General features: G+C 48.1%; 1 protein-coding gene across 1 annotated transcript in view; it reads right to left on the bottom strand.

The window, feature by feature from the left end:
- Nucleotides 1-20,317, bottom strand: part of ephb3a (eph receptor B3a) — a 25,176-nt gene extending 4,859 nt beyond the window's left edge. Inside the window, exons 1-14 of the mRNA XM_062530484.1 lie at nt 19,846-20,317; nt 15,879-15,943; nt 13,501-14,173; nt 10,337-10,492; nt 8,514-8,849; nt 7,387-7,511; nt 6,270-6,426; nt 5,921-6,029; nt 4,724-4,776; nt 4,407-4,529; nt 3,257-3,504; nt 1,078-1,293; nt 616-765; nt 1-169 (exon numbers count right to left, since the gene is read on the bottom strand). The exon at nt 1-169 is cut by the window's left edge and continues 25 nt beyond it. Coding sequence (XP_062386468.1) covers nt 1-169; nt 616-765; nt 1,078-1,293; nt 3,257-3,504; nt 4,407-4,529; nt 4,724-4,776; nt 5,921-6,029; nt 6,270-6,426; nt 7,387-7,511; nt 8,514-8,849; nt 10,337-10,492; nt 13,501-14,173; nt 15,879-15,943; nt 19,846-19,909 — 2,644 coding nt within the window. The 5' untranslated portion in view covers nt 19,910-20,317. The remainder of the gene's footprint in view (nt 170-615; nt 766-1,077; nt 1,294-3,256; nt 3,505-4,406; nt 4,530-4,723; nt 4,777-5,920; nt 6,030-6,269; nt 6,427-7,386; nt 7,512-8,513; nt 8,850-10,336; nt 10,493-13,500; nt 14,174-15,878; nt 15,944-19,845) is intronic.
- Nucleotides 20,318-23,950: the final 3,633 nt, after the last annotated feature.

Below are 23,950 nucleotides of genomic sequence, written 5' to 3'. Positions count from 1 at the left end.
TAAGGCTGGCGGCGTTGCGGAGCAGCTTGTCGAGCGTGCTGACGATCTGGGCAAACTTGGGCCTCTGGTTCCGCTCCTTGAGCCAGCACTCCAGCATGAGCTGGTGCAGCACCGTGGGGCAGTCCATGGGCGGGGGCAGCCGGTAGTCCTGCTCCACTGCATTCATCACCTGCATGTGGCGAGCCACCGGGGAGTGGAGAGAGGAGAGATATGTAAAAATATGTACCGGATGTATTATACATGAGTAGTTAAGAGCGCAGTAGCAGTGTGAGTAGGAGGACGGCTCATTCATTAAATCAGTAAATGATACGGGTGTAATACAACAGGACATTTTAATTGTTGTGTAGTGTGGCATACAATTAAATAACATGACTTGTTAATGTTTTTACGAATGGAGATATTGTTTTTTGGAACAAAACTCTTCATATATTTGTGTGTGTGTGTGTGTGTCGGGGGGGGGGGGGGTGAGTGTGTGTGTGTGTGTGTGTGCGTGTGTGTGTGTGTGTGTGTGTGTGTGTGTGTGTGTGTGCTCATGTGTGGTGTATGTGTGTGTGTGTGTGTGTTGATTGTTGATGGTAATTCATGATGTCATTAGAGGCTGAGATTGTGACTCACATCTTGGTTGCTCATGTCCCAGTAAGGCCTCTCTCCGAATGACATCACCTCCCACATCACGATGCCGTAGCTCCACACGTCGCTGGCCGAGGTGAACTTGCGGAAGGCGATGGCCTCGGGGGCAGTCCAGCGGATCGGGATCTTCCCCCCCTAGAGCACAGCGCAGACGAGAAGACGAGAGTCAGCCCCTTCAGATCAGTGACTGACACAGAGCTACTGCCAGGATCCACCAAATCAAGCAGCTTCTCCCTGTCACGTCTAAATGAGCTGTGCCATTTACGCAGTATATATGCTAGACTGTGCATCGGAGGCAACGGTGCAGGGAAAAAAGAGGGAAAAGTAGGCCAACTCCTTTACAGTAAGTGGCAGATATGTTTAGTCATGAATAATGCAAACCCAGTGCTCTAACCACAGAACGGGTCACGGAGCGCGTCACCTTGGCACAGCATGCGACACACGTACCAGGGAGCTGGTGTAGGTGGGGTCGGCGGAGTTGTCGTCCAGGAAGCGGGACAGGCCGAAGTCGGACACCTTGCAGACCAGGTTGCTGTTGACCAGGACGTTGCGGGCGGCCAGGTCGCGGTGGACGTAGTTCATCTCGGAGAGGTACTTCATCCCCGAGGCGATGCCGCGCAGCATCCCCACCAGCTGAGTCACGGTGAACCGCCCATCATTCATCTGCCGTCGAGTGGGAGGGAAAGCAGAAAGTCAATTTTCGCAGGCACTGCCATGACATAACGGCGGCCGTAAATAACTGTTTACTGTAAGATGAGCCCTTGCCACGATGACTATGCACGGCTTCCGGCAAAAAAAGTCCTCTCTATGCAAACAGCTCCCATCGCACTGGATTCTCCCTTTTAATCTAAAAATGTTTGTGTCTTTTAGGGACAACAAAGCAATCGCCACTTCGGCGCACAAACAAAAATAACAACACCAGCTGCCAAAATCTGTTTATTGGTTTCCATGGCTGTATCAGACGAGACTGCAGGGTTTGTCATGGATTAAAAATAAAAACTCAATCAGTTTTTGAAAAAAAGGGCGCTTTTGTTACAGAGTATCCCCATAGCTCTAACTATGCATCTAGAGCGAGAAGCTGTATATATGCAGAAAAGCATCTGTGGCAGAGAACATCGCATGGCAGATGGATGCCTGCAGCTCTGAGCCAGCTTACGTTACGAAAGCAAGCAGGAGTCAAGGATGAGATTCAAAATACTTCTGGATTCCGTTTTTTTCCCCCCCGTCCCTTCCCTTCCCTTCCCTCTACCATCCTAGCGCATGATTCACTCTAAGCCTCTCAGCAGCATCACAGGTAATCTGAGTCCATCTTTAGATCTCTCTGGGTTCTCGTGGCTCTCTCTCTAGTGCGGCGTCCCTCGGTAGCCCTGTGTGAGAGAGCGCGGGGTTCTGAGAACACAGTGCCCCTGCCCTGCCTTGCCTCGTCTGTCTGTCTGTCTGTCCGCCCTGCTACTGCTACTGCTCTGCCTGCCCTGGAGACCCATATCAGAGGGAGCGCGAGCTTCAAGTCCTGAGTCACGGAGCTCCTGATGGCCTCTGAGGCCGCCTCTGCGCCGTCTTCGAGTCTCGGCGCTTTTTTCAGACGCCGGGGCCGAGCGAGAGAGTGCCAGGAGAGCCGAGCGCGGGTTTTTGTTTTATGGGGCGAAGCGGTGACGGCACATGAGCTGTGTCCTCGACTCCTCGCCATGAGTCAGTGCAATTTGAATAGGAAAACGTTGCATGCATGAAAAAAACACATGTGCCATTTTTCAACCTGGGCAGATTTTTATGCTCAATAAATCCGCGCCAAATCTCGGCGGATGAGAAATTCATGTGATGTGTTGTTGGCCAACAGAAAATTAGGTCACAGTAGGCTATACACTGCAAAGTGTTACTCCAACACTTATCATAAACCACTTTGACTAATATCAGCGTGTGCTCTGCTGCAAAAGCTCCCCAAGAAGCTCCAACTCACAAGAACTGCTGATTAGCCTTAAGCATGTTTACACTGAAATGTCCTTCAGCCATTTACATTTACATGCACGCATATGTACATTCATATCAGTGTATACATAGGAAATGAACCATTTTGTTGGCGGTGCACTTCAGGAGTTTAGCAAAGTGCAATGGTTTATGATAGTATTCAGTGAAAGGGAGAGAGTGCCTATGTGAATGTACTGTATAGGCACCGTTGTGCACTTGTATGTATAGTTTAGAAAGCACAATTACAACAGTGAGATTTGAAGTGTTCCATTCAAGAGACTATTTTTCTTTTCTATCTTTATTTACAACCCAGTGTGAAAGCTGGTCATTACAAAACAATCTCCTCTGATCTGAGTATAAGCGTAAGAGTTGAAGGCACGCCATAATTATAAAGTTCCCTCATGCTCAGATTTGCGTTAAGGATGTAGTCTGGCCTATGGTCATTTCTCGATTCACTCTCCACCCCCCATTCCCCCAATATTTCATTTCTGCTGTCCTATCATTAAAGGCTAGAAAAGCCCAAAGTAAGTCTGTAAAAAATCAAACTCTTGGAGACTTCCTCCTGTTAGCTCGACTGATTTCACTGCATAGATTTATTGAGCATAAAAATCTGGCCGGCTTGAAAAAAAACGACACGTTCTCTGCAGTCACCAAAAACGCCTACCCTGAGGAAGGAGTCCAGCGCGCCGTTCTCCATGAACTCGGTGACGATGAGCACGGGGCAGCTTCGGGTCAGCACGCCCTCCAGGTGGATGACGTTGGGGTGGTCGAACTGGCCCATGATGCTCGCCTCGGCCAGGAAGTCCCGGCGCTGGCGCTCGGTGTAGCCGGCCTTCAGCGTCTTGATGGCCACGGCCGCCTCCTTGCGGCCCGGCTGCTTCAGGCGCCCCCGGCACACCTCGCCGAACTCCCCTGCGGCACAGCGGGGGGAAGACGGGAGCAGTGAAGGGGGGGAGCGTGAGGGAGGTCGGGGGGGGGGAGGGGGGGGGGGGGGGGGGGACTGGTCTCTGAGTCCACTCGGAAGAGGAGAGGGGGGCGGGGTGGTTGAGTGGGTCAAAACTAGAGCTTTTCGCTCCAAGAACAGATACGTGTGTGCGGTGGTGGGAGTGGGAGTGGGAGTATGGAAGGAGAGAAAATGATAACAGTTGTTGCTATGATGGAAAGGATGGAAAAAAAGGGGGGGGGGACAGGAAATGAGGAGAGGAGAAGAGTGGGGAGGGTAGAGGAGAGTGGCAGAGAATGTTAGTGGTCCAGGAGGCAAGGGACAGATGGAGAGAGGGGGTGGGCGAGGAGTTTAGGGGTGGTGGCGGTGGAGAGAGGGGGGCGACACAGAAGCTTGGGGGCAGTAAGGGACTGACACCTTGGACCTGAGGAAGAGGGATGGAAGAAGCAGATAGGCAGGAGGAGGAGGGGGGAGGAGGGGTTGGCGGAGTGGAGGAGGAGGGGGTGGAGGAGGAGGGGGGGAGTCGGTGGAGGTGGAGGAGGAGGAGTGAGTGAGTGAGTGAGTGGTGGAGGATGGAAGCCTCGTTAAAGGTGGAAAAAGGAAACCAGCATGCTCATGGATACAGCGACATTAATGTTTTACGACTGGGAATCTTTTATTACGGCGTTAATACTGAGTTGTGGCTGCGGGGAGGTTCCTATTTACTGCCGCACAAGGAAAGCGGCCCCCCTCTTAAATGTCACGCCGAACGCGGCTTTGTAGAGCACTAGACGTGTTGTTGCACACACATTAGTAGAGTGAGAGTGGCTTGATTAGCTCGCACAGCTGCCGTTTGTGGCTAGCTGATGGCGTGTTAGCGGCGCTTGTTTACCTGCGCCGATCACTTCCTCGATCTTCACGCAGGAGATGTCGATCTCTCTGGCAAACTCGTGGACGGCCTCATTAGGGTCCTCGTATGTGAAGGGGTCGATGTACACTTTCACACCGGGGGTGACTGCAATGGAAGAAAAACAAGTAGGCTCTAATTTGCGATTCATTCCTTTTTTGGTGAGAAAAAAAACCAACCCCGCGTCTTATCATAAACAGCCGCGTGTGGATTGAGGCAGTGTCCCTGCCGTTCTTTCTGTGCTCTTGCAACACTGATTTGTGATTCTGAGTTGGTGCGCTTGTGTCTGCAGGTGGCCGTACCATACTGCTGCAGCTTCTCTGTGTACTCCAGTTCTGAGCCCGTGCGCTGCTTCCTAAAAAAAACAAACAAACAAACCACAGAACAGACACCCATCCCTCAAAGTCAGTCACAAGGCAGAAGCGAAATATCAAACAAGTGCCTATAATCTTCCCTGACAAGAAAAAAAAAATATTCAAATAGTATTCAAAAGCACTTTACATGTTAGTAGACTAGGAAAGGGAAACTATGAGACGTGCTAACTGAAGGGTCAGACAGGAGCCACATTCCCAGGGGCATGGGTCAAGTCCCCGAAATCGAGGGGTCACATTCCGCAGACCCGCCACCCCATCCCCAACCGCTGATGACACAGCAGGTGTCCGTCTGCAGACACGGAACCCCGAACTCTGGCCCCTGCGGACGCTCCGACTCTCCAGCACCCTCAGATGCTAACTGCAGATGCTCGACACAACCACGCGATTTTGTCAAGCCGATTAGCGGCGTGAAAAAGTCCCTCTCCTCTCATTAAAGGGCCATTGTTTTGCCTCCTGCTCCTCAGCGGCGGCACAGTGCGCTGGAGCCCTGTGGAAGGGGCCCTATTGGAATTCAGCGTCCGTGGGATTCCTTTTGTTTCCCCACAACCTGTGATAACAATGATGCCAGCAGCTAATTAGCATCTCATCTCCAATTGAAATGCTGGGCTTATGCGAGAGACGCCTTACTAAGACTCACACACACACACACACACACACACACACACACACACACACACACAATCTCACACCCACACACACGGGGGGGACACAGGGACAGAATGCATGAGTGAGAAAGAAGAAAGGCAGAGGGGCAAGGGAGGGGTTAGTTTGGCATGACAAGGCTAAGCCTGTCAAGGGGGAATGGGGAAACATGGACACTGTGTCAGTCTGGGGACTCCTCAACAGCCAACTGCTGTCCTGTCCGCTGTCCTGTGTGTGTGTGTGTGTGCGTGTGTGTGTGTGTATGTGTGTGTGTAAGGAGTGACTCGTCTGTGACAAAGAAATGACAAAAATGTGAGCATCTCGACTTCCATTTGAAGGCATTTGAAGAACACTGATTCTTCCTGGAGCTTAAGAGTCTCGGCGCGGTGAAATGTGTGCACGCCGAGCGGAAAATAGAGAGCTTTTTTAAAATCCAAAAGACAGATCAGTAATGGAAGGAGACTGCGTGTGGGATTATTTTACCTGAGGCAGACGACGGCGATGACAACCAGGGCGATAATGACAACAAACCCTGCTGTGGCAGAGCCCACGATGAGTGGCAGCTGATCTTGCACAGACCTTTCTGGGTCACCTAGCGAGACCAGCGACAAGCAATTAGCATGATACCCCCATTGGCATGACAAAAAAACGAAATGACAGCCGTTAAAATTCCACCACAAACGTCAGCATTCTCCCAGTGCCAAGCGCGTAGACAATTTCAGAAAACATGACACTGAGCATTAACATAACAAGGAAAAGCAATGCTACCAGGATAGCTGAAAGAGAGAGAGAGAGAGAGAGAGAGAGAGAGAGAGAGAGAAAATGTTCCTACTGTGTTCGTTGGTACTGAACTCCACCGCGAAGCTGTAGCGCCCGTATCCGGCTACGGTGCGAGCGCGGACCTGCACCATGTAGGCAGTGCCCGCCTTCAGGCCCTCCACCCTGGCAGAGCTGTGTTGGGCAGTCACTGTGTGGGAAAACGCCTCTCCCTATGGAAAACAGTTGGCACTTGTTAGAAATACACGCTCACTATGCAGAGATAAACAGAAAACAGCATATACAGAAAACATGAAAAACTGTATGTATACAAATATATATTTACAGCTCTGGAAAAAAAATGAAGAGACCATTTGAATTTGAATATGACAGTCAACTCATTAGAATGTAACTCAGCAACTGTAGGATGACATCAGAAAAATGAGCTTTTAGAAATATATATTCCAACGCTCAACACAGTTGAACGTGTTACAAATTCATAAATATACCAGTAAAAATATTGGACATACAGCTTTTCTCATTTCCGATCAGCTCGTCCGCTAAATATCCCTACCTGAAAAAGACAGCAGTTTGCTTAAAATCTAAACCAATCTGTCATCTCTAAATTTGCACTAATTAAGTTTTCGGGTGGATTCAGGCACCAGGCATCTACAAATTGCTTGTGGCTGAAGTGTCGTCTTGTGCCAACGTATCACATAATATCAGATCTAAGCCAAGTAAACAGAGCTAGGCAGTGGTGGGTCCCCTCTACCAGCCCAAAGGAGCATGACTGTACAAGATGAGTGGCCGGGCACCGTCTATTTTCACGTGGGCTTGAGCAATGGGGGAGGCGTGCCACAACAGAGTGAGTAATTCTACCCGTTGGCATGGCAAGGAAAACTGAAGCTAGCTGTCCTCAAATCCTCATGCCATAGTCATATACTTACTCTGAAGGATTGAGGATGCACACGGGCCACTTTAGCTAAAGAGCTACCCATTTAACAGGCTCAGCAGAACTCATCTCAGTTAATATGTGCATGGACTCTTCCCTCACATGCAGCGCTGCAAGCCTCTAACACTGAGTAAGGCTAAAAACAGCCGGCTCGATCTCGGGGCTGCTGGCCAACCCCATCTCTCCCTCCTTCACTCCTCCCCTCCTTCCCCCCCTGCTCGTGATGTGAGGCGATTCGCACCTTCTCGTGGTATTTAATCTCATAATCCAGGATGACTCCATTGGGCTGTTCAGGCGGCAGCCAGGAGAGGCTCATGGTTCCAGCCGTGGCCCTCATCAGCAGCACAGTGGGGACGGCCGACGGAGCTGTGTGCGGACAGAGGGGGGGGGGGTGGAGGGGGTCAGTCAGTCAGTCAGTCACATCCACATGGTGAACATCATCTGGAAATATTAGTGCTATAGTTCCACCGCGCTCCTGAGAACAATCGGCAGCTTCGCGGGTGTCGGACTATAGCGACGCGCAGGGAGAGAAGTCGGCAGAGCGCGCAGACATTCAAGAATGCTTGTTTAATAAAAAGAGGTGCAAGAAAGAAAAAAAACCCCTCCGTCTTTGTCCGTGTGCTCCGGCGACTTCTCTCCGCGCTCATCTGGCGCCGTGTCAGGGGGACTGAACCCATCAAACTGGACTGACATCAGGGCGTGCTGAGATGATTTGAGCAGCGCACCGGCCCGGCTAGCGCTTCTGCAGACCACTTGGCAGAGCGGCCGGCGCGAGCGGTGCCAAGGGCAGAGGTCAAATTCCCACAAGAAGCACACTTTCAGAGAAAATGGAAGAAAAAATACTGAATTTCGAGAACAATTTAGGCTACAGATATAGTACTGAGGGGGTGTCTGATCTTTCGGAGAAGTGTCTTTCAGAGAAGGTTCCAAAAGGTTGTCTTGTTTCTTTGAGAAAATGGAAATGTTAAATATCAGGATATTCAGCAACAGTGTACATCTACTGCAGTAGTCCTTACTTTCTTGTATGGTAGAGTAAGTGCCGTGTAATTGTACTGTACAGGGGCCTATACGTAATTTCCAACAATTAGCCGCGGCTTATACATTTATTTTGAAACATTTCTTCAGCTATGAGGTTAATACTACAGCTCACCACAAAATTAACGAAAAAAACGATGAGATGAGACCTTTAATACACGGGGGGAGTTAATGTGGTACTATTGTTCATTCCTAATATGGTTTTGTTTCTTTCAACTTGCACAAAACACTGTTTTGTGGCTTACACACAATGTAGCTAATACACAGGGAATGACTGTACTCTTCAGTGCTATCATTATGCCATCATGCAGCTACGGTAACGAGGCCCTTTACCTGCTTGGTTGGTGGTGATGTTGACGGTGGCGTAGTTGGGCGTGGCGGGGCTCTTGGCCGAGACGCCGTTGACGGCCTGGATCTCGAAGCTGTAGCGCGTGTGCGCCTGCAGGTTCCTGACGGCCGCCCAGCGCTCGGCCAGGCCCAGTCGCCGCGGCGACACGTCCACGTTGCTGTCGCAGCGCGAGCAGGCGCCGCCGCTGTGCAGGCACTTCTTGCACACCACGTTGTAGACCACGTCGCGCCGGCCGCCCAGCTCCCGCGGCTCCGCCCACTCCAGGGACACCGACGTCTCGTTGACGCTGGAGATGACGCTTCGCGGGGCGGAGGGCACGGCTGCACACACACACATGCACACACACACACACACACACACACACACAAACGGATCAATGACAGAGGTGAAGAGTACAGGCTGTCATACAAGTCTCTGAGGCATCACTTCACTGTACTCCTGTCAGGTTTTACGCATACACACGATGATATAACTACTACAGTTATTTTGCATACAGGCCACATTGTTCATCCTCTAGCTAGCGTGTGTCAATCTTGATTCTACTCTGACAGTCTCGCTGGTATACGCAGCGGTTTATTCTACATTAAACAATGTCTGATTCATCATTGCTCTTCAGATGTAGGGCACATTCTGCTTAAAGTGTGCCTGAGGGTATGGATGGACACACATGGATGAGGTCAAGGCACTTCTGTCCAAGGCCCATGTTTCTTTCATGAAGCAGAGCCAATTTGACTCTTGTAGGTGCATAAACCAAGTCTCCGGTGGAACGTTTATGAATTGAAAGCGTGTGTCGAGTGGAGTGTAACTACTTTAATTCCAAATGGATTCACATTGACTCCTAAAAGCTGGCTGGCACCCTGCCGCGGCAGTGATGAGCTTCGGCAGAAAAGGTGAGTGCCCCAGAGCCATTTTTGCGCCATTCAAGAAGCCTCCGCGGTGCCCCCACTGAGCATTTTGAGGTTGCTCTTTCAAAACAGCAGACACATCATACCATTAATTGACAGTCTGTGGCATAAAATCATCGGAGTGCGCACACATTCAGATGTCTAATTAAGGGCCGATTACAGCTGTACAAATGGAGTAAACAAGTGCAGGAATGGCCCTAAAAGGATTACTGGACCTCATACTGAGGGTGGATTTCCACCTTTTATTTAGCTTGCAATGTGAGGGACGATGCAGCAAAAACAAACAGTAGATGCAGTGCAGTCAATTTAGCTGAAATAGGCTGCTAATGTTGCCAGCTGTAGATCGGTGTGGTAACCAATCAGATCCTTGCGAAATCCTCCCGGAGCTTGGCATTCCTCCCGCTTGTTTCCACAGACTTTACAGATTCAATTAGTCAGTCACACACACAAACACATTGACACACACACTAAATTCTCAGAGGAGCTCACACACACACACACACACACACACACACACACACACACACTAATTCACACAAATTCATGCATACACACATTCTTTCTCTCATACATACATACTCTCACTCTCTCTCTCAACCACACAGAATCAATCTCTCAGCCACCACCCCAACCCCCCGAAACACACACACACACTTAAACACACACCCAACACACACAAACACACACACACACACACAAATTTGTTCGCAAGCACAGCTCTAAATGAGTAACAGATCACAGCATACCAGACATCCTCACGTCAGTTTGGATTTGAATCCGCTGAATCCGCATAAGAATATATTACGATGCTAACAAATTGGAACCAGAGACGCGGGCCAACGCGCGCCTAAATGGATGCCTTTGAACCCTCAACGACTGTCCGCCATCCCTCGCTCACTTACTGGTGCACGGAGCGTCCGGCGAGTCCGAGTCGGCCCGGTAGAAGCCATTTTGACACGGGCAGAGGTTGGAGGCCCTGGCACTGGTCCTGCTGTTGGGTGGACAGGGCGAGCAGAAGCCCTGGCCCTGCTCCGACTTGAAGGTGCCAGGAGGGCACGCTGTGGAAATAAAGAGGAGGAGGTGGGGAGCAGGAGGAGGTGGGGGAGAAGGAGAAGGAGGTGGGGGAGGAGAAAGAGGTGGGGGAGGAGGGGGGGAGGAGGCGAGTGGAGGAAAAGGAGGTGGGGTGGAGGAAGAGGTGGGGTAGGAGGTGGAGCAGGGGGAGGAAGAGGAGGAGGGGGTGGGGGGGGGTGGGGGGGGGTGGAGGAAGAGCATGAGAAGGTTACATCTACTGCTGTGCAAAACATACAGATTGTTTACAGTAAGCATTATTATATCGCTTTCCGTAGCGGAAAGAGAGCGGTCAGTTGTTTTTGGCTGGAATTTAAAGTAGCCATCACTGCATTTTGGAGAGAGCCACAGAGGAGGCATCGGTCAGACTGATGCTTTATTTGCTAATGTAACATATGGTAAATAATCAAGGGAACTAATTATTTGTGTTAATGCAATATGCATTTCAGCGATATTTAAAGATGGCTACTCATCGTTATATGCTATGCACCGAATGAGGGTTCTGGTTGATGTTCCATACAGTGATCAGAAAAAAAAAAAAAAATCAGCAAAAGAATGTTCCGTCTACTACAAATTGCAAGCACAATAACGAGCGATGTTTCTGTCCTAGGACAACATACTGTACCGGAGAGAGACACTATCAAAAGTGGCTGCTGGTGTTGCTGTGATACTCTAGCTGGAGAGTACAAAATCTTCCCCTATTCATTTTCAAACCCCTCGGCAGGCTGAAGTCTATCACAGCCTAAAGTTTATTTTATGACTGAGGGGGGAAGCGGGAGAGCATGAAGAGGTGGAAAATTCCAACTCCTCTCTCTCTCCCTCCCTCCCTCCCTCCCTCCCTCTCTCTCTCCCTCTCTCCTCCTCTGTCTCACTTCATGGTGTTCTGCATTCTCAAAGTGAAAACAATTAAGACTTAGTTGGTGATAAAATGCCAGCCCTGTCTCCCTTATAAATGCTAACAGAACCCCAGGTAGGTGTATGTATGTGTGTGTGTGTGTGTGTGTGTGTGGTGTATGAGTCAGAGTGTGTGTGTATGTGTGTGTGTGTGTGTGTGTGTTCGATTGAATGCAAGAATGTGCCTTTGTGTGCACTCTTGAGTCTTGTGTCCTTGTCTAAGTACCTTGGAGAGTAGGTGTGCATTGTGTCCGTTTGCTTATGTCTGTGTATCTGAGTGTGTGTGTACAGGTGTGTGTGTGTGTGTGTGTGTGTATCTGTGCATGTGTATGTTTGTCCCTGTGTGTGTGTGTGTGTGTGTGTGTGTGTGTGTGTGTGTGTCCGTGTGTGCCAGTGAGTATGGCAGCGAGCGGATTACAGGCGGGGAGGTGATAAAGGAAAATTATACTTTCTGCCGTCCCATTGCTGCGGCGCTTTCTGGCGCCTTGGCGGTGCGGCAACCCCAGAGAATCGTTTATCAGGCCTTAAAGGCAGGCTCTTAACCTTGAGCAGGCCACATGGAAACAAATGAGCTCCTCGGCGTACTCGCACAGGAACTTATTTACCCCTTCCCTGCACCTCCGCACAAGCAAAGGGACACTTCAGCTCCTGGCTTAGCAGAGGGAGTCGTTTCCATCTCTTACAGGCCATTTGGGCTCCTTCCTTCTTCACTCTCTCTCTCTTTTTCTCTCGCTCCTCCTCTCTCTAACCCCCCCATCTGCCCATCAGTCCTCCTCTCCTCCTTCTGTCTGTCGTCCTCTGCTCCTCTGCTCCGTCTCCCATTCGTTGTGTCTTCCTCCTCCCTCTACTCCTCCTCCTCCACTCCTCTGTTCCTTCCCTCTCTCCTTGGTGCTGTCGATTCTGCTGCCCCTCGTTTCCTACATCTGCCCTGTTCCCCTCCCTCCCTCCCTCCCTCCCACTCTCTCTGTCTCTCCCTCACTCTTTCTCTCTCTCTCTGTGCTGGCTTCCTATCTGTTCTATCTGTCTTCTCCCACACGTACTGTATCCCCTCTCTCCCTTTATCACTCTCTCTCTCTCTCTCTCTCTCTCTCTGCCTTCCTCTATGTATAGACTCCCTATCTATCTTTCTCTGTCTGCTCTCCCTACTCTCTCACCATCTCTCTCCCTCTCTCTGTCTCTCTCACACGCTCTCCGCAGCGTCATCCATCTTGGGCATATCGCTCTGTTATGGCCCCCTATCAGATCTGTCAGGGAAGCGGCTGGGGCTGGTGCGGCCGGCCAGCTTTGTTCTCCGACACCACTGCAGTCCTGCTCCCCATTATCAACACCCCGCCGTCAGCCAGCCGAGAGGTGGCGGGGAGTGGCCGGGGAGTGGGGGAATCACCTCTGGGTCATCACGGGCGACATGCCGCACTTGAAGAAGAGGAGCATTAAAAATACTCTCTCCACCCGAAACACACACACACACACACACACACATGTATGAGTGTATTTGTGTATGAATGTCTGTGTGTATGTATGTAATGTAATGCATGTATGTACTATATATATATACATATCAGTATATATGTAATGGCTGTGCGTGCAGTTATATAAATATATATATACATATACATATATATATAATGTATATACACACACACACACATATACGTGTGTGTGTGTTTATGTATTTTTTTTAATATCTGTATGGTTCACATGGTGTATAACAAGCACTGAGCTGAAACCGTGTGTCTCACGATGCGTTTTACTGCGGCTTTCGTGACATGCCTTTTGAACACACTGACATGCTCTTTGGCCTTTGTGCAGTGTGGTGGTGTTTCTAACTGGTTCTCTGGGCCGAGCATATGGCGCTCTCGCTGCTCTTTAGTTTGTTCTGAGCACTGGAGCGTGTGTGTGCCAGCAGATCCACACTCTCTCGCGTGTGTAACAGTGCCTCTGTGACCCGCGCATAACCCACACAGCGATTTTCAACAAGCAAAAAGCCCTCGTAATTCACATGGGTGGGGAGAGAGAAGGGAGGGGAGAGGAGAGGAGCGGTTGTTTTTGTGGAGTAGGACAGGATTTGGGTGGATTAGCGTGCGTCCCAAAACCCAGCACTTACCTTGGCATTGCGTGTCTTTCATGGCCGGCTCGAAGCCAGCCATGCAGGTGCAGGAGCCCACGGGAACCATCCACTCGCCGTCCCCGTTGCAGTAGAGCTTGAGGGGGACGGACACCTCGGCGGCGTTGGGCACGCAGGCGCCCGAGGCGATGACCAGCGAGGTGGCCTCGGCGCCCGTGGCCGTCTCGGGGAAGACGGCGAAGCTGGCGATGGTGGTGGAGCACTTCTTGAAGAAGACGCGGGCGGAGATGAGCGACATGCACGCGCCCAGGTCCTGGAAGGCCAGGTAGAAGCCCTCCTTGGACAGCGGGCCGAAGCTGCGCACCTTGGTGTTGACGCGGCCCGACACCAGCAGCGAGAAGCTCTCGTCCGGCGCGATGGTGTCCACCTTCACGTAGGGTGTCTCCCGCCACGCCGGGCTGGACTCGGTGGCGCTGTCCCGGTCCGACTCGTAGTAGAACAGGTTGAACGTCTCCTTGCACGAGCCGGGGATGTTGGGGATGCTGGCGCAGTCGCGCACCGAGAACTTGAGCTCCACGTAGACGCGCAGGACGCCCTTGCGCGGGATGAAGTCGGAGCGCAGCCAGTTGTTCTGGTTGGGCTCCTTCACGTTGCACACCTGGTACGTCCGGATGGGGTTCATGTTGTCGTCGTAGCCGCTCACCTCTTCCCACTGTTTTCGAAGGAACAAAGCCAGAGAGAGGGTTTCTGATTCCAGCCTTTTTTTTTTTAAGTCTGTTTAGCCACTTACAGCGGGGCATGTCGCCCAGAACTCGCTGCCATGCTTAACACCCTGCCAATTGTGAGCTGACCCAAGCGTTAGTCAAAAAAAAGAGAACATTTTAAGGACAAATGCAGCGCAGAGGAGCTCTTTAAAAACACCCCTAAATGACCAAGCTCCTGTGGGGAAGCAATCAAACGTTGCAAGCCTAGGAACGCCGAGATTTTCACAATGTCAAAGAATAAAGACCCAGCTGTCAACTGGGACAAGAGACACTCCCCACAATTCAGCAGTGGGACTAAACACACAGCAAATCACAAAAAAGTCCTTTAATTAAAAACACTCACGCGCAACATATTATGGAAATCACGCACGCACGCTTACACCTACACACACACACACACACACACACACACACACACACAGACAAACGCACACACACACACATACACACACACAAAAACAGACACAGACACACATAGAGGTACAAACAAAAACACGCACACACCCATATACACACGCACACAGCCCTACACTAAAATCTCTCTAAAACCATTTTCTTTCTGAATGGTAAATAGCAAATATATCTCCTACAATTAAAGGATTAAAGTTACAGGTAAACACACGTTTAAAATCGTATTCTAAATATCCTCAAAGCATCAAATGACTGAATCAGCTCGTAATCCCACGGCTTTTGTTTACACACCTAGCCTAAACCGCAACAAATCTGGCCACCACCTTCCCAGGATTGTGGCTTTTCAGAAGGTGTGGAGGCACAACATTAATATTTCACGCCGTTGTCGAGTGTAAGCACATTTCAAGTCACTGCCAACCTTTCTGACTTCTCACAACACAATTAGAAATCATCACAGAGAGGGGAAGCATGTGTTTATCTTGCAGCGCGCGGGACCACATTACTTATGATGATGTACGGCTTTTGAAATGCAAGACATCGAGCGCGAGCCCAGAGAAGCAGGCTCGAACTGCTTAAGATTGTTTCCATGGCAACCCATCGTTTTCCATTGACTGACTTCGCATGCACATTCCCACAAAGACAAATTGCTCCAGCCCCGGTGTGGTGGGGGAGGTCTGTCAAGCTTAAGGTCAAAATCACGGTGGTTAATTTTTTACTCTTCTTATGAGGGAAATCAACTGCCAGTCGGCGTTTGGAAAAGTCACTGTGCAAATGGAGCAGCCTCCTGGTAATTTTTATCCATTTGTCATGGGGGGCATGTGTTCTGTCTCATTTGTTTCTCCCCTACGCCTGCACACAAAAAAATGGCAGTGTGCACACAAACACAGTGGCATAGCCACGGCACTGTGAACAGCACACTGGCAAATAGAAAAGGATGCGAGCTGGCAAGTACATACAAACACATACAAACACAAACATTATAGGGCAAACACGCAAGACTACACACACACACACACACACACACACACACACACACACACACACAAACACACACACACACACACACAAACACACTCTCAAATACATATGCATGCATGCGTACACAAGGTCATATCACAACAAATCATATCATACATACATAATCACATACATGACCTCTTGAAAACAAAATAAACAAACACACACACACACACACACACACACACGCACACTCACTCAAAGGCGTCATAAACACTTGCTTACCCCGCTTTCAGGATAGGTGGTCCAGGCGAGCTCTGTGGTAGCCCACTTGCTGTCCATGAGAGTTTCTGTGTGGCCAAAGATAATGAGACAGAAATCAGCCAGGGGCCTTCTCCCACAGATACCAACTAACCACCTCCTCCTTGATTATCACCGGAACACAGATCTGTTTAATGACTAATAAAGCACCCTCCCTCCGCGCGAGCGGCTTATTTGGAAAGCTAAAACCCGAATGAAACAATATCTTGTGCTCCGAGTTCAGCCTTTCGCCCAATTAAAAGGAGGATCTCTGCTAACCACAGTGTCAAACCCCAAGCTTTTGCACTTAACAAGTGGCTGTGCAAACGGCTGCCTCTCGCCAAGGGCCTGCAGCTGATGCAAGCTTAGCTCGGTTAAAGCAGCACACTGATGGCCAAATCCTAACAAGGCAGCAGTGCTCAAAGGATCCACTGCCATCCTTGGGGATGTTGTCCACATCATATTTGCACCCAAGGCATTTATTGTTCTGGATCGCCTTTGATCAATGAGGCAAAAAAATGTATGAAGTTCCACAGCAGCTGGAGAAACTGCACGTATGCTAATGTTTTATTCACTTTGTAAGTTGGTATTCTGCAAGGGGAAGCACTCTCTTCAAATTAATGTGACACACACATCTGCAAGCTAACACATGAAATATTTAGAGCATAACATCAACTCAGCTGATTAGAGCAAACGCAAATACGCCTATGCAGTTTGCATTCTCTCTCTCTCTCTCTCTCTCTCTCCAAGCACAGTTTCTCTCTCACACATGTGATCATTTGCACATGCACACACACACACCCAACACTGATACACTTGCTTGCTTGAAGAAGGAGTCAAACATGCGCGCACGCTCACACACACACACACACACACACACACACACACACACACACACACACACACACACACAGAAACTTTGTCTCTTCTCACTTCTCTCTCTCTCAAACACACAAAACATTGACAAACTTTCTTGCTTGAACAAAGAGTCAAACCTGCAAATACACATACAAACTCTCTCTACCATACCAAACAATATCTGACAGACATAGGTTACATATGTGTTGATTTTCTAACACACACGCACACGCACATACATACACAAAACCTTGCACACACTCTGTCTCGCTCTCTCTGTCTCTCTCTCTCTCTCACACACACACACACACACACACACACACACACACACACACACACACACACACACACACACACACACACACACACACACACACACACACACACACACACACACACACACACACACACACACACACACACACACACACACACACACACACACACACACACACCAGCCATGTCCACTTGGCCACATGCTTTAAAAGTCACAGGCTGACACCGGGTCTGGGGTTTATCATGGCTGGGAGAAGCAGAGCATCCAGCTCCATAAAAACATGCATGCAATTAGGCTGAGCACTGTGATGTGCGGCAGAATGTAAGGCACACAGCTTTGATCAACTCGTAATGACCTCATTTGGTCTTTCCTTCAGGCTGTAGGCATCTGAACACCCGGCTGAGCTGAAATCTAGAGCTTGTGTCACAACTTCTCATTTTCCAGGGGCGAGTAATTCAGAAATGTTATTTTTCAGACAGAGGAGTTTCTCGAGCCACAGTGTGCAGAAACATTTAGATGTGTTTTAGTCAAGGGCAGTCATTAGACGATTTTTTTGTCAAGGGCTGACGCTTTCTCTGAATATTGTGACCTTACCGAACCGATTTTAATCTTACGAGGAAATGGCACTCTACATTTAATGGAGAAACATTGCACACACAAAATAAACCCTTCAAACGATGACAAATTAGACAGGATAGTGGAGACCAGTACAAGTCTTGTATCAGTCTGTGTACAAGATTTACAGACAATGCCATGTAAATCGTCTGGGGGGGGGGCTACATCTTTGAGCTGATAGTCCAAGAAAAGATCTCATATACAAAGAACAATGCCTGACCACTAACCACATAACAGAAGGGGAGGATTATAAAAATGATCCAACAACATACCAACGCACACTGACCACAACATTACCTCAGCCATCACAGTAAGGAGATAGGGCGGCTAGGCTGTCTGTGGTTTGAGATGTGTGAGATTTGTAATTCTATCCAGTTACACAGACCACTTGTCTGCTTTCTGGGCTGGGTTTAACTCCCTCCCTTGATAATTGAGTTTGCCAATTTAAGGTCAGATATGATGTGCAGCCCACTATGTAGCTTTTGTATGCTTTTTCTGGACCTAATTGTGCTTCATGTTATCTGTTTTATGTGTGTCCTGGGCAGTCCTGTTTGTGGTGTATAATCTTAATGGAAAATAGATTGAATGAAACATATCATTTATAGCCTGACACTGTAATAGGATTAGAGGACATCTAGCATAACTAGTAGTGCCTGCTGCTTCTGCTCACAAGTGCTCTTGATATGCTCAAAACATGGTGAGCTATAGTTGTCCTCAGGAACACTGAGCTGTAGACCTGTTTAGGTGGGAAACAGTTAACTGCTCTGTGCTAGGTGAGAGCCCAGCGTAGCCTTGCTGGTGAAGCAGGAGTTGCATTGATTTACCTCTTGACACTGAAATTGATGAGAAATTGAGCCGCCTGTGTCACAGTAAGGTTGCATATGGCCTTGGTCTAGCTACGGATTATATGAATGCAATCATGTACGCTGTTACTGTGTGCTATGGAAGTACTTGCAGCACACATTAGCCTTATAAACTTAAGATCACCGCAATTGTGTGCTTGGGGTGCACCAACCCTCAGCTATTTTTCCTTTGACAATTTCATTTTAAGTCAACCACAAATGATCAACCACAAATGACCCATGCTCAAGGTACACCTCATCAATACCAAGCTGGTGTGGCCTGGCTTGGCCGCCTTATGTTGTAAAATCAGCATGCGATTGTCTAACTTCTGTAAGCGTGTTCTTAAACAGCATGACCTCAGGTGCTGCTGACTGACTCATGGACTCAAGCGCATTTGTCCAATTCTTCAAATATTAAGCATTTCATACTACGCCTCATCATTTTGTTTTTTCCACCAGCTTCTTCGTTTAACGCCCTGTCTACCATGCGCAGGACAGGGATGTTGCTGCCTCTCTCACATGCACTCATGTGTGCTGCTTGACATGCTTAATTTGCCAGAATGCCAAACAAAAAAAGACAGCGACTGAGCCAGCCTATGGAGTGCAACATTGGGGATCTGTTGCAAAGCCATTTGTATAGATTGAAAAGCTCTGTGGTGAGAACAGACCCACCCTCAATGTCATTTGAATAAGGAGAAAGCATCAGTCTGCTCTCTCTTAATTTGCACTGTGGCCAGTGTGAGGGATGCGTTTGCTATCATCCCTTACTGCATAAAGTGCCAACCAGGCTCTCATAAGACCAACATAAATCAATAGCAGAGCTGCACAAAACTGTTAGACAAAGATTAACATGTATTACAATTACAGTGCAACAGATACATACTTCCATGCAAACAAACAATTCCAGCCAACAAGTTAATTGGATGCCATTAATTGCATTCCGTTTTGACATAATTTCACATTTTCACACCCAAGCAAAAACTTCAAAATTCCACCCGATACATGAATACAGCTGAAATGTCTTCACACACATAAAACGTCCAGACACGACTGACACATGAACCACAGTCACTTCAAGAGACCCTCAGCCTCAGCGGATTCGGGTGATCGCGTTCAAGGGAGCTTTGGGTACTGTGACAGAAAATACAAATGCCAAGTTAAAACTGTGGACTCTGTGGTGATGTGATCCTTTTTAAGGTTGTGTCTCCTTCTAGTAAGCCTGCTTATTTATCCCTTTGATGCAATAATTTGAGAATTCTGGACAACAAAGACGCTCGAGAAATGTAGTTCACACACAGGTAACAAAGACTTGGAAGACATTCTTTGCATTAAATCAAGTAACCTAGTGTAGCCTACTCACCTTCAACACCGAACACCGCCGGGAGCAATAAGCTGCATATAAACAGCAAGTAATCCATTGTCATAAACCGAGGTTTTGCAACATGAATGGGCTATAGGCTACTTGACCGTCGGAATAAAACCTCGAAACAATGTGGACTGACGGAGAAGCAATGCCCAAACCTCAGTCGAACACCACGATTAAAAGCACGTCTATTTCCAATCTGTGTCGAATAGAGCGACCCGTTCAATGCTTTTCAGATCCCGACCGGCTGCCCAATTCTGTTTGATTTTTCATCCACACCGTCTATCAGAGAAAACGGCAAATCCATCGGTAGTCTGTTTTGCCATATTTGTCGCAAATGCTGCCCAATCGCACGTTTAACAGTTTACTGGAGAACTAAGAACTGAGTTAGCTCACTCCGATTCATTCCACATTCCGGATAGCTGTTGCTTCTCTGCGACTATGCGTAGGAGTGACAAATGAGGAAGAATGAGCGAGAAACGCGAGAGGGATGGAAGCGGGTAGTGAAGGGAGGGGGTAGATACCCCCCACCACCACCTCTCCGGTGCTAGTAGTCAGTGGCACACCCCTGCGGGGAAAAAGCGTGAGGTGCTGCCCTCAAATCGCCGTGGAAAGTGGTCTATGTTATTCTGCATCAATGCCCGAGGACAGGAGGTTCTGGGTGAGAGGGCTGGGTTTGGTTTCATTTAACTTGATTAACTGTTTGATATTTAGCACACCCTGTATTAACTTTTAAAAATATAGGTTTCCGTTACTTACCTCTGTGGTAACATTTCAGTGTGATGGAGGCACAGCGCCCCTTGGTGTTTATTTATTGTGGAATTGAGCGTCTGTCGGGGAGGCAAAACGCCTCAGGCATTAACAGCCTCTTTGAGTGATAGCTGGCCTTTTAATTAAATTATCCTCATACAAGTTCAAGAAAAGTGCTGTTTGTTAAGACTGGATGGCTTCTCCACTGACTGGTAGGCAGGGTTATAAACATGGTGCCATTCTTCTCCTCATCATCACTTGCACCAATAATCATCATGATATCATTTTCGTGATCTTTGTTTCAGCACTTTTTGCGAGCACCAGTTATGAGATGGATATGTCGGCCTATGCAGTAATTGCTATGCATATAATAATAAATCCGTTATAATACGTTTATAGGAAAACCATAACAAAAGATGTCTACAATACATCCTGAAGAACAAATGAAACTAAATAAATCTCAACAAAATGGAAACAATTACATTAATCATAACCATGCCTTCCATTATTGCCATTGTAATATTATCGAACTACTCTTTGTGTCTGTGCCAAACTTTTAAAAAGGCTTTGGCTTAAGACTTGGCTGCATTGTCTCTTTCAGGGCCTCTCTGTCTTCATAGGTGGCTGATGATAGCCATGCTTAAACTGCCAGAATAGGCTACTGCAAGTGCAATGTAGCCTATGTTAGTCAAAGAGGTTCTCCAATCTCTGTCTCTCTCTCTCTCTCTCTCTGCAGCCTGGGTTGTGTTCAGATTTCAGAGCCGACAGAAACACTCCTGCCGGGGGCTGGCCAGGGAATAGAGAGCGGGAGGAGAGGGGTTGTGGGAAAGCAGAGCGCTGGTGCCCGAGGGGTAGGTGCTGTGTCAATACTCTGCGCTGACAGAGCCGCATGAAGTATTCTCTCTCTCAGCACTGCGCGCTTTCAAGACACCTTTGAATTATGAACTGATTCAGACTGTCAGTGCAGTATATATATAGAAGAGGCAGCATTAGTTCAATACTGGGGCCACATACTGGGAAAAAAAGGGTGGTGGTGGGGTTACTGTATTCCGTGCTCTGATCTCACAAGAGGATTAACTTTAAATTGGGCGACCGAGTCATACAGAGGGCATCGCCTGTAGGTTTTTTGTTCACATTGGTGGCTGATGCAAACCTGAAGGAAAGCCCACGGTTGGCTTGGTTTGCTGTCCATTTGTTAACTTAAATTGCTCTTTTGAGAGTTAAAAAGAAACAAGAGTCAGTAGACCATGCAGCTCGCTATCCTCTCGTTGCCAAACTCCCTTCAGTGTGGGCTCCCTGTGATCCACATCCTCCCTCACACAAACATATAGCAGTTGAGATCTAGGTCAAGCACAACCAACAAATCTCCTCTTCTAGAGCCACAGGCATGCCCATAGAGGTCCCTGACACAGGAAGTGAGGCTCTAGCAATGACAATGGGCTAAACTGATTGATCACCAGTGCTCAACATTTCCCAGAAATGCTGGTATGGGCACAGCGTGGGAATGTTAGGTCACTCTGCGGATCCCTTGGAACGCTAGAAAATTCCTCATGTACACTCTGCTGAGAGCATTGATTTTGTCTTCACATAAATTGAAATGATTACTGCACCCACGATCCAACCAGACATGAATTCAGATCTTGGCAGCGGTGCTAAATTCTGGCCTCTATTATCCAAAGAGTAATTTACTGCATTATTATGATGTTACCTTACTACTTGATGGAGGACTACAGATATACAGCGCATTACCATTTTGAACAGAAGGCTTTGCCACAAAATCCAAACACCCAATTTTCTGCCTCGCAAAAAAAAAACTTTCTCCAAGCTAATGAAAAGAAACTAGAGGATAATTAGGAAACATTTCCAATACCATTTCATCTACAGTTTTTCATGCCAGACCTTCCCCAAAAAATGGGATTATTGATGATTCTCCACATTTTTTTGTGCTGTTGTTCTGCCGGGCTGTTCAGCCATTATTCATCCACTCACTTTTTAATCTCTAGTGGGCTGACTCAGAATTCATTTTCCATTTGGAAAAGCGTTCCCCTTCTTTGCACATGTCTATAGCATTGATTAAGTGTGCCCTGGTGGGAAGGAAATTATGTTTGGATTGTGTTTTAATGGTATTACAGAGTATTTTTTTTCACCAAAGCACCTTGTACTGAATTCAGATAAGCATCTGTGTGGCTTTGTCCAGGCTGTTCCTCCTTGACTGTATCATAAAGCACTGTCCTTGCAATTTAGCACCGTGCTGGCTGGCTCCCCTTTCCTGTGCAATCAAAAAATGGCATCAATGGAAACAGAGATAAACACGTTTTTTTCCCCTTCTTTTTTTTTTTTTTTTTAAAAAAGAGAAAAATCAAACAAACAAAAGTCAAAAGTAAGTCAACGTACAGTACTGGCTTGTTGGTAAGCTACCATGAAAGCAGGACATGCACACTGTGTGTCTTTGCCACTCAAGATCATCTAAACCTTGAGTCCTCTGTTGCATTAAGCAGCCATCTGTATAGCATCAGCACATGTTTGCGCTTTTTTCCCCTCGTTTTTCCTTTTTTTCCCAGATGATCCCACTTTGGTTCTCCGGCTCGATCTACACAAACAGCGTCATGGTATTTCAACACATACCTCTCCACCATAGGTTTTCAACAACTTTGGTCTCTTACCACACTGCGCTGGCCTTTTGTGTGTGTGTGCGTGCGCCTGGAGCAACTAAGGTGGGTGGAACTATAAATCTAAACACTATGGAGCATCTGGCATTACTTGGGTGTGTGTGTGCAGTTGAGTGTATGTATGAAAAAAGTGGTTGCATATGTGTGTGTGTGTGTGTGTGTGTGTGTGTGTGTGTGTGTGTGTGTGTGTGTGTGTGTGTGTGTGTGTGCGTGTGCGTGTGCGTTTACGTGTGTGTGTGTGTGTGTGTGTAAACCTGCAAGAATACATGTTTGTGAGAAAGCCTGTGCATGTGGCTATTACCAGTAGAAAACCAAACAAGCTCAGAGGCAGAGGAACCCAAACGTGACTGGCAACGCTGGGCTCTGGTTCTTTGCGCACTTCAGACGGGGCCTTTCGAGAATGTCATGGGAAATAAAACGGGTCTCACCATAACACAGACTCACGGAGACAAAAACTGACATGTGATATTTGGACATTCCCGCACAAAAACAAACCATGTAATTGCCTTCATGACTTCCATGTGCACACGTGAAACACTAAACTTTATAAAGAGGGGCATCTATTACTATAATTTGCCCCATGATTGTTTATGTGGACCGTGTTTGGGATTTTTCAGGGTCGCTCTCTTTGTTCTTTTACTGTAGCAGACGCCTGTCTCCGTTTGGCCCCACTGCCAAAAGTA

The sequence above is a fragment of the Sardina pilchardus genome, chromosome 2 (genome assembly GCF_963854185.1).
Source record: "Sardina pilchardus chromosome 2, fSarPil1.1, whole genome shotgun sequence".
Classification (NCBI taxonomy): Eukaryota; Metazoa; Chordata; class Actinopteri; order Clupeiformes; family Clupeidae; genus Sardina; species Sardina pilchardus.
Note: the sequence above shows the minus strand (reverse complement) of the source record. Positions and strands in the feature narration are given on the sequence as shown.